The sequence below is a fragment of the Poecilia reticulata genome, chromosome 18 (genome assembly GCF_904066995.2).
Source record: "Poecilia reticulata chromosome 18, P_reticulata-male-v2, whole genome shotgun sequence".
Taxonomy (NCBI): Eukaryota; Metazoa; Chordata; class Actinopteri; order Cyprinodontiformes; family Poeciliidae; genus Poecilia; species Poecilia reticulata.
In genome coordinates, this window is record NC_088847.1 from 866,842 (window position 1) to 878,463 (window position 11,622).

Consider the following 11,622-nt stretch of genomic DNA (forward strand, 5'->3'; position numbering starts at 1 on the left):
TTGCATACTGCCCTACATGTGCTAATTAATTGAATGGGTTATGTTATTTTTCATATTTTTGTATTGTACATTCTCTTAAATTGTTCACTGGAGAAAAGTAAAAGAAAATGAGTCACTGAGATGAATAAAAATGCATTCAAAACTCCTTTTTGCACATTTATTTTCTTAAGCTATAGAAATTCAAGTGGAGAGGGAAAACTCAAGTATTCACACATTTTGTGGTGAATGACAATATACAAGATGAAATTTGGTGTTTAAAATTCAATTAAGCTGCTTATACTGGGGGTTTAGGGAAGACGGGTCATTTTGACCCGGAGGACACAGGGTGTATACAGAAAATGAGGACGACAGGAGGGTTAAGCAAGCAGCCAGCGGTACCATAGAATGGTTTAGGTTTACATCCAGGGCCGGCCCAAGGCATAAGCAGTCGCTTAGGGCCCTAAGACCACTAAGGGGCCGCCTCAGTGGAGCTGATTTTTTTTTTTTTTGCAATAATTTCTATGTCATAATATATCACAAACACACTATTTCACTGTGAAGTTACTTGTTTTTAAATAATGTATATTTGATAATGTATGTAGAAATTATTTTATCAATAAAAAGAAAAAAAATTGCTCTCGGGGTCCCCCTGGTGGCCGCGGTAGGTACTGCACGCTTCCCCGGTAACATGAGCTGCCCTGCAACGAGGAGAGCATCCAAACGTCCAAAGCTCTGGTCAGAAGTTAAGTTAGCAAAACAATGTCTCAAAAAAGGACTTATCCTTCAGGGAGGGAGAAAAGAAAGAAAGACTAGAAACAAGCCAAGATAAAGCTTTGTTTTAATGTGCCTTGGTAATGTAATGTGATGCAAATGTAAAAGATTTGTAAAGCTGCTGATAGAAAATTAGCTTGATAGCGACCTTGAACGGTCCAGTTCAACAGCCAAACATTTATGCTAGGGTCTTTGTGTTTGTGTGAAACTGAGTCTAAACTTTAGACGAGTTGATTCTCATGGTTGGCTCTGTATATTTCTGAGGTATTTTTGGCTTCAAAGCAGCGTGTTTGATAACGTTAACAATAATTAAAACTTCTCAATGTTTGACATTGTCTAGCAAAATGTTTTTACGTGAGGCTACATAGCTGCTACATCGATGAGCAGCAGCTGTAGTTGGGGATCTGTTGTTTGCTGCTGAGCAGAAGCATTTTGTGGCTAAAACAAACATTATTTTTACATCAATGTCTAAGTTGAAAAAAGACTGACCTGTATAAATTAAAGTTTTAGCTATTGGAGTAATGGTTAAGAGAAATTTATTTTAATCAAAGAATGTCATGAATATGTGTGTAGGGCTGCACCGATTGCAGTTTTCTGGCCGATCCCTGGTTACCAGTCAGGTAACCAGGGAGTTTGTCTGATTTCAAACTCTGTCTGAAATCAGTCAGAGTTTCAGACAGAGTACCTGTGAAACTCTGACTTATTTTGATTTTGGCCGATACCAATTTTCTTTTGTCTGAAATGTTGCTAAATATAGCAAGAAAGTCACTGAGTTGGCAACAGTGGGGTGAATAATCTTAACTGCAAACGTGCAAATCTGACCTGGTGGGCCGGTCTGTCAGTCAAACCTCTCACTGTAGAGCACAAGAGGACAGAGACTGATTTTTAAACTTTTGCTGACGAAGATAAGATTAGGGGATAAAATGGGCTTATTGGCCAATTACGATCCCCCAAAATTAAGGAAATCGGTGCCCAGAAATCAACTGGTTGATAAATCAGTTGGCCAATAAATGATTTATCAACCAAATCCTATTATATATGTATATAATCTAAACAGCACTGCCAGAGATGCAATAAGTGTGTGAATGATCTAATGATCGGACTCCTGATAGCAGCCAGCCCACATTGTTAGCAAAACTAGAGGGCCCCAAAACCAAATTCAGCTTGGGGCCCCATGGAGGCTTGGGCCGGCCCTGTTTACATCAACACATATCCATGTCTTTGTGCTAAATGCAACTGAAAACTCTGGCAAGATGAGAAAACTATAAACAGTGTGAGCTTGAGCTGTTGAACTGTGAAATTATTCAAATTGCAGTAGAAAATACAGAGTGGAGGGAGTCTGTCGAGACTGTTTAACATTTGATCCTGGCTGCCTTTTCTAGGTTCTGATCAGCAGCTCTTGTAACAGCAGGTCGTCATCTATAGCTGTGAAGATTTAATTGTTATACTCCGAGGATTCTATGGAGCTCAACACATTTATCTTTTTTAATAAAAGGAGGTTGTGTTTGATGCTAATGAGGACAGCTTCGATCCTGATAAATGTTGGGTCGGGAAAGTAACAGATAGTCTTGAGGATCAAAGACCTATCTCCTGCCGTTTTACGACACTAGCTAACCAATCTTATGATAAGACTATTCTGGTAAAAAGAGTTGTGAGGAGCACATTAAAATTGCTGGGGTTTGTTCAAAGCAGAGACAACCCCCAAAAGACCTTCAGTCAAAAGAAATTCTGAAAAGTATTGACTCATTACAAATAAACACTTTTCACATTTTTCTTTTTAGAACAGAAAACTGTCTCTTTCTCCTTCCACCTGACAATTCGGCACTATGTGTTTGTCACATAAATCCCAATAAAATACACAAAGGTTTGTTTCTATATCAGGACAAAATGTTGAAATGTTCAAGGGACGTTTCACTTTACCTGTGAAACTCTGTTATACCATCAGCTGTATCAGGTTTCATGGATTAACATACAAACATATCTGCTTCCCAATAATTATGAATCTTTGATTCCATTAACATTGTCAAGTTTCTTCCGGTTTGGTTTACTGTGTGATCCCCACTTGAAAGGGATCGTTTCCACCGTGATCTTTGAACTGGATTTCACTCAAAGAGACTTTCATTTCATTGACTCGTCTTTATTTTTCATGATGGTCCACGTAGCTCAAATCTCAATAGCCCATAGGTGAAAAACCTCTAAAGAAACAAACATTACATCCTGAAATTAACAGGGTAAATACATTGTGAAAATCAGATCTCTACCCCTTCAAACCAATTATTTCAAAAATTATAAATAGCAAATATTTTATAGTAAATTCAACAGCAATAAATAAGCATTTTTATCAATATTTGTTAAATACCCTCACAAACATTACAACCAACATTTCCTTTTTCTTTCTACTTTAACCAATAAACAATAAAGTGTATTTTCCTTCCTTTTATTCTTTTTTTCAACCTAGTAACTTGACCTCAACAAGACTAAACAACTTAACACAACAAACAATCCAGCATGAGCAGCAGCATTGAGCCTCACCAGCCGTCTTTCACAGCTTGTTGAAACTTTCACAGTTCTGAGCTTAAATGCTCCAGCACTGTTTGCATCTCATGCTCTCAAACCAGGACTGACAAGTCAGTCACACCAAGAGTAGCTGCACTCTGATTGCTAGGAGGTTGAAGATTGAGTCCACCTGGTTCTCCTCACAGACAGGCAGAAAGGTGCAGGGGAGACAGAGGGGAGTGGTTACCTAGCAACTCACCGGAACGAGCATAGAGACCCTCTCTACCAGGACCACTTTTCTCAGTAACGAGTAATCTAACACGTTGCCATTTCAAATCCAGTAGTCAGATGACAGTTACTTATCGAAATCACTTTGCGTTACTGTGTGTTACTATTTTCTTTTGTAATTTATTTTTATTTCCTTTGTGCGTCTTGGGGAGTGATCGCCATTTCTGTGCAGCAGCATAAACATAAACATTGGAGGGAAGATGGAGATGTGCATTTTGTTGTTGGAAAAACAGGAACTATTTTGAGTTTCGTTTGCCAAGTCGGATTATTATAAGCGGCTTCTGGCTTGTTTTTTTCTAAAGTCGCTAACAAATTTAATGATTCGCAGGTTGCGCTTTTGGGCTGTTTTTGAACGTGAAGTTGCTTATCTGGGCTTGGAAATAAACAGACATAAACCCCAGAATTTGTCTGAGCTCTAATTAGTCACTAAAGTCAGACTCTCCCTGTCCATCATTTCCCGGATGATCTGTCCCGCTGTGTTTTTGGTAATGTCAGGTTGATATATTTGCTGTGAATGGGTTCCGCTACAACAAACTGCAAACATCGAGACTATTATGAACAGAGCAATAAACACGAAAGGAGACACGAATGAACGTGTTCATAAAGTTGTGCAACTAAACGCCATTATAATCATTAATTTTAGATAAATGTCACAAGTCTGTGCAGGAGCCGTCTGAGTTGTGGAGCTGCAGCAGCAGCTCTGTGCGCTGTGCTGTGACGGCAAACACAGGGCCGTAACGCAGAATCTGGAGGCTGGGGCAGGGAGGGCTGGGAGGTCTAAAATCCCATTTAGAGTTTAGTGGAGAATAGTGGAACACACAAAACATGCACAAATTACTAAAGTTTTTTTGTTCTGTTGAAACCATGAAATAATCTCCCCTTCAGTTCAACCTTATAAGTGGAGACACATTGTTGATGTTACCATTATAAAATAACTTACACTTAAGTATTGGCAAAGATCAATGTAATTTTCACAGGTGGCGGAGCGTTGTTGTTAGCAGCTGCTGAAAATAACTAAAAAAGTTACTTTAAATGTAACTTAGTTACTTTCCAAATCAAGTAGTCAGTAATCTAACTAAGTTACTTTCCCAAGAAATAATCAGTAATCTAATTAAAGTTACTTTTTCAAAGTAATTATGCCATAACTGCTCTGTACTCTGGTGACCAAAGGTGAGATCATGGAGAGGTGATGTTCTGTTTTTATGTGTATATCCATACAGTCTTTAGTGTATCTGCCAAGGAGAGTCTTCTCAAGTCTCTAGCATCATAATTTGTCATTTAATATGTTTCTCTCCCTTCTCTCCTGTTTAGATTACAAGGTAAGAGATATTCTCGCTTTATGATTAAATTAGCTGATTGCATAAGTTTCCTAATACTACTCACTGACAAATCTCTCTCAACCCTTTTTCTATTCCAGATCTACCCCTATGAAATACTAGCAGTGACACATAAAGTGAAAGTGAAGCTTCCCAGAGATGTAGATCGCACCAGACTGGAGGTGAGCCCTAATCTTTTCGTTCCTGCTCTGTAGTTCCAGCCCCCTCCTTCCTTCCACAACCTGTTAACCTGGAGAAAATGTTAAAACATGAACTGTGAAATTATTCAAATTGCAGTAGAAAAGACTGGTCAGCTGTTTGGAATGACCTCAGACAGTCCTTTGAAGATTTAGTCCAGTGTTTTTCAACCACTGTGTGCCGTGAGTGATCGTCAGGTGTGGCGTGGAAATTATTCAATTTCACCTACGGTACCGTATTTTCTGGACTATAAGCTGCTACTTTTTTCCTAAACTTTGAACCATGCGGATTGTAGCCCGGTTCGGCTTTTCTGTGGATTTTTCTTCAACCACCAGGGGGCTCTCTAGCAAGAAGTGAATCATTAGAAGTCAAAATTGTAAATCAAAGAAGAACGCGCTGATTTTCATTTAGAACAACCACATGCTAGCAGCAGGCACGACGGAGAAATGTTTTCAAACTCATATCATTCAGCTTTTAGGTTAAGGGCTGTCGATCTGGCACTACAGGAGGGAAATAGAGCCGCTGCACTTAAACTCGGTGTGAACGAAACCATGGTTTGGATTTGGAGACGGAGCGCTGCGTCCAGCAGATTTATTATGGCTCAGCCCTCTGCTGGGTCCTTATGGAAAACCGAGAGCAGCAGAGATACCAGCGGCTTATAGTATGGTGCGCTCTACAGTCCGGTAATTGGTCTTAAAAAATTTTTTTGAAAATGAATGAATTATCTGCAAATAATGACATCTTCAAGTGTCTCTGCTGTAGTAGTGACTAGCAGCGTAATCATGTAATGTTCTTACCACTAGATGGCAGTAGGTACAGAGCATTTTACATTAAAACAAGAGAATTAGTGATGCATGAATGTTACAGGTAGCGGTGAGAGCACTGAATCTAGAAAGACTGTGATGACAGTGATGGAAAAGACAGTGAAGCTCAGCAGTAGTTGGAAAGAACATGAGTCCATTTCCCACAACATATCTGTGTGAAGTGAGCTTCTCTAGTCTGGCTACTATAAAAACTAAAACAAGAGAGAGACTGAGAGATGTTGAGGAAGAGCTTTGTCTTTCTTCAATTTCTGCCAGGAAATCATCTGTTTTCATCCAAACATGCACAGGTTTCACACCAGGTGGGTAAAATACACAGATATTGACATTTTGTACATGCAACTCTTCATACTGTAACAGTGAATATGAAGTGAAATGTTTCCCAAATATCATTGCTTCTTTCAGAATAAGAATTATTTTCTGTATTCCGGCTATAAGATGCTTGTGGATTAGTTAGTTTGACGTTTTCTACAACTTCTTTAAGTTTAACACCACAGTGTTGTGGCTGTTCAGGTGTATTTTTGAAGTGGACATGTTAAGTGCAATTTGAAATAAGAAATGTAAAATGTGATAAAAATAAATTTTTGTGTTTATTTGATTCCTATTAGAGAGACTTTGATAAGAATGACTATATATGCCATATAGGCGGCTACAGAATATCTTTGTTTACATTTTTGGTTGGTGGTGTGCCTCGGGATTTTTTCAATTAAAATAATGTATCTTGGCTCAAAAAAGGTTGAAAAACACTGATTTAGTCTATGTTAAGATACAACTTAGATGGATAAAAAAAAGAGCTTCAGTATGATCAGTTACATAAAAGGTACAGAATTATGTTAAATAAATGTTGTTTTTTTAGCTTTACGTCATGTTATGTTATTCCTTCATCAAAAACTACCTGGAGTGTTTCCTTGATTCTTTCATGCATGTCTTTGGAAATCGTTTAATCTCCATGCCAACCATTCAACTGTGCAAAATGCCAACTACAAAATAAGCCAATTTTCTTATTTTGTAGTTGTACTTAATCAAAGTCGTCGTGTTTTCTTAATTTTGTTGTGCTTAGTTAAATGGGGTTTTGTACTTCAGGGCCACCATAGTCTATAGAATAAACAAGTAAATTAGCCCTTTAGAATGTATGTGGATAAACATATTTAGGTGAGGCAAAAGTGCATTAAAAGTGTTTAAAGTCAGTAAAAACACTAATGAGCTAAATAAAAATTTTGCTCTGCTATTAGGGGATTAGCTGTGAACAGGTGCGCGGTAAAGGGATGGAAAGTGATGACGATTCTAGGGGCCCTGACCAGCAGGGGGCCCTCCACAATTTAATAATTTACATTTTGTTCATAGACATAAATTTAAAAATCGGGTCCTGTCAAATACAAAATTAATCATATAGTATTTTCAAAGATTGTTTTTAGCCGTAAAAGTTTAATGTTACCCTTCCCAGACCAAAAAACACACATCTGTTTTTCCCTGAACTCCCCTGGATCTGCATGAAGTGGTTCGTTCCTGCTTGGAGCGCTAGACTGTGATGCTGTTCAGCTGCAGTTAGTAGAAGCTGCAGCTGAATACAGCAGCGACTGTGGCAGTTACTATGCTGCTAAGAAAAGTTATAAAATCAGATTTAAAGAAACAAAATAGAGACAAAAAGGCAAGAGTGTTAATTTATAATCCAGTTTTTCTCCAAGAGAGGTGAGTAGACTGTGAGATTATCAACCATTTAGCATAATTAGCTTAGCTACAGACTACTGTTTGCCTCCATTTAATTAGCATTTAATGAATTAAGGAAAAAATTACCAACATATTCATATATTTAACTTGTTCCCTGTGCCTTTTTACCACTTAACAGATGAGTGAGTAAGCAGAAGCTCTAAAACACGTCCCTCCTGACTCATCCTCTCCTGAGTGAAATTAAAGCTGCAGTATGTCACTTTTATATAATTTTTTTTTTCCACATATTTGTTAAAACTGTCATTATGTTGTGACAGTATGGTATAAGAGGTAATCTGTGAAAAATCTATTTCCTCTGCCTTCTCCCAGTGCTAAAAACAACCAGTCAGTGGCAGGAGAGTTTTAGTGCTGTCAATCACAATCTCATGTGGTGCTGCTCATCCTTCCTCCCCCGCTATTTGTGCTATGCTAAGGCTAGCATAGCACAGAGCTGTGCAGATTCAAACTGAATGCTCAGTTTAGTTAGCATAGCTACCAATGATGGCAAATAAATAGTTTCTTGTAATGATAAGTTGTTTCTCCACCATTAGCACATTTAGCAGTGAGTGAATGAAGTTGAATGACAGCGCTAAGAGTGTCCTACTAGTTCTGATTGGTTGTTTTGGTCAGAACGGTGCATTACTTTAACCAGTAATAGTAATTCAGGAAGGAGATGGAGGAGATTGATCTTTTCACAGGTTATCTGTCTCATAACAAACTTCTACAACAGCTTTAACAAATATGGAGAAAACATATTTTTTATTAAAGTTATGTACTGCAGCTTGAATAAAATGCAACTACATAGCATTTTTTGAGAAGTCTGGATTGCTTTATGTGTATTTTTTACGTTGGTTTTGACTGTTGCTCATGGAGAGACATTTCAGTATCTAAAACTAATAGAAGAAATTTAAGGGTTAGGGTTGGACAGTCCAACAGACTGTTGGATTGTTTAACATCCAACAGTCCACATACTGGATGTGGACTGTTGAATGTTAAATTCATGAGCAGTAAATATTGTGCTAATTATCAGTATTGAACCAAAGAAAGCAAGGCCTTTAAAATTGTGACGCTTTTTATGGGTCATTTAGACTCAAAAAATTGTAACAGCAGCACCCCTGAGTGTGAACAACAGATTTTTATGGAATCTGTTTAATGGTGGGCACATCATGCTTTTGGCTTTTATCTTTCTTTCTTTTGAACCAATTTGTTGGTTTTTCAGTTTAATTATGGTGAATACCATCATATGTATGAAAAATGGTAGACTTGATCAGTTCTTCCAATACTTTACTGTTAACGCTGGGAGCTGAGCATTTAGCTCTCATGAAAACAAGGAGTTTGAGAATATGAAGCAGTGTTTTTCTTTTCAGTAATATAGACTTCAAGCATTGTGTTAAGTCGGTTGTGTTTACCGTCAAGTAAAAATCTCTCCAACTTGTCCTCCATTTCCAGAGGCATTTATCTCCAGACGAGTTTCAGCAGGTTTTTGGAATGACACTGGAACAGTTTGACCGGATGGCCCTGTGGAAGAGGAACGACATGAAGAAGAAGGCCCGTCTGTTTTAGACCATCATTAAATAATCGCTGCAACAACTGCAATCCTTAAGGAAGCAAAAGATAACGCCTAAAATATCAGTATGCACCTCCTCAGACTCTCCGCTTGTACATCTCCATGTATTCTGCCTGTGCAGCTACATAGAGGCGCCTTGTGTTTTCACATAATCAGGGGCAGTAATAGTATGAGTAGCTTTTTGTATGTAGTTCGGTGCGAATGTTTGATTAAAAATCCCACAGAGGAGATGTATTTGCATGGTTTGTGTTTTTCTCCTTGCTTCCTGTGAAGTTCTGTATCCTCCCCGGTTTTCTCCTGGTGCTTCCATAAATTCTGATTTAAAAAAAAATAAAGAACTGCTCTTTCTCGTTCTAGTTGCAGACTTTCCCCCAGACTTTCTGTGGTTCTGGTTGTTTTATGTGCACCAAAATTTACATTTTCAAACATGAGCCGTCTTGTTTTTCTGCCTGTTGTTTGTCCTCTCTCTGTTCATCTTGTCTCCTATTTCAACATGTTTTTGCTGCAATGCCCTTTTCTGTCTCTTTGTCCTCTGCCTCCTAACTCACTAGCTGCTTCTCCATTAACCACATAATCACACAATTTGACATTTTGAAAATAAATTTGCTTAATCAAAACAAACTAGTTTTGAAAACCAGAATAAATATGCAAAACTGCAATGGAAACACTTTTTTCACAACACATGATCATGAACATCATGTTGCTGTTGACCCAAACCATGAAGAAGACAACAGGAAGTAGTTGGTTGGAGTATTATGGCGAAGCATGTTTTTAGTGACTTTTTGCGTGAGCAAACATATTCACGTGTGATTTAGTTGTGTTTCTTATTTAATGGAAATACTGCAATTGTTAAATTGAGTTTTTTCAACATTAGTGTAATATCAAGAGTTTTGCATAAAAACAGTTTTTACATGAAGCCACAGCTCTGCTCTGTGACTAGGAGAAAATGCTTGCATAGTTTTACATAGTTTTGTACATTGACAAACAAGTTGATTTGGTTTACACCATTGCCATTACCTTTAGGCTTAGAAGACAAAGACAAAGTTAAAAACTGTCTGCGGTGATGTTGTACTTCTTCAGTATCATATGCTTCTATTTTTCATTTTACCTAATCTTCTACAAGTCTGAGAGCTTGAATGGTTCTGATGCATGCTCAGAACATTTCCAAGTTTCTTCTCTTTCAAGTTTCTTTCTAAACCTTCAACAGGAAGGAAGTGGATAGCAACCACATGAGTCAGGAAATGGTCACATGACCAGAAATATTTTAATAAGCTACTTTTGGAAGGATCTTTGAACTTGTATTGAGGTGGAGTTGAAGTAATTTTAATTTGGATTGATTTAAAACCCAACACTCTGATACTCTGATGTTGTATTGTGTCCTCAGCTGGTTTTACATGAATTCCTGCATAGTCAAACTTCTACATTTTAAATGAATGCTATCAGCTTGCTTGATTTTAGTGGGCTATCAACTAAGGTCACCATCAGGTCATATACAGAATATATGTTTAAATAAACTGGACATATACCAGAGTTATCTGTCTGTATACAAGCCTGGGTGTATCTTTAAGCATACATGAGGATGGGAAAGTGAGGTTTCTCTACTGACCTCGTATTAGAAAGGTATGAAATCATCAGTGTTTGAATATTTTATAGTCATATGAAATGCCTGAATTCACTGTTTACTTTTGCTTCTGCAAGGTATTTATTTAAATGCGACTTTATGGAAGTTATATTATTTTTAAATGATTAGGGTGTAGTGTCAAATGTATAAGCATCACATGATAAAGCTGATGACATTTTGAGTTTCATGTTAATGTATGATCAAATGTTTCTCCTGTAGATCACACTAACTCCTGTCATTATCTTAACACTGAATCTCTAATATCCATCTGCTATTAAAGTGCTTTAACCAGACAGTGTTACTGTTTGTTTCAGTGCTTGTGCTCGGTGAATGTGAATGTGAGTGGTATCCACAATCACGCTACAGCAGACCAGACTGCGCACTTTGTATGCCACACAACTATAAGAATCAGAGTTCAATTCAAATTCAGAAGTTCTTCATTAATCCCAAAGGGAAATTAAACGTTGCTTAAACTCATATGACCCAAGTTTCTTCAGAGTTGTTGTAGATTCTGATATCTGTGGGCAAGAATGATCTCCTGTAGTAATCAGTGTTGAAGCATCTGACTGAAGACGCTGTTAGTAACCACGTTTCCATTGACCATATAACGGTGCAATTGACACTTTGAAATTAAATTTTCTTCATGGAAATTTAGTGTGAGTTGGTCTTTTTGGTCGTATCCAAGTTTATTTGTACAGCACATTTCAGCAACAAGGCAGTTCAAAGAGCAAAACCACAGAAATACAAAGTCATAGAACACAGTCAATAATTGAAGCATTACGTTTTGTCAAGTTCTGTTGTTGCACATCAGAATATTGATTAATGTTTTATTCATTTTGTTTCAAAACCAACTCTAAA

At 37.6% G+C, this 11,622-nt stretch overlaps 1 protein-coding gene across 2 annotated transcripts in view; it reads left to right on the forward strand.

Moving 5' to 3' along the window:
• Positions 1-11,057, forward strand: part of ablim2 (actin binding LIM protein family, member 2) — a 148,657-nt gene extending 137,600 nt beyond the window's left edge. The window contains exons 19-21 of one of the 2 annotated variants that reach the window (XM_008434842.3): positions 4,846-4,853; positions 4,952-5,032; positions 9,026-11,057. In XM_008434842.3, the coding sequence (XP_008433064.1) occupies positions 4,846-4,853; positions 4,952-5,032; positions 9,026-9,139 (203 nt within the window). In that variant the 3' untranslated portion in view covers positions 9,140-11,057. The remainder of the gene's footprint in view (positions 1-4,845; positions 4,854-4,951; positions 5,033-9,025) is intronic. The other variant, XR_014084615.1, reaches the window with a different exon arrangement.
• The last annotated feature ends 565 nt before the right edge of the window (positions 11,058-11,622 follow it).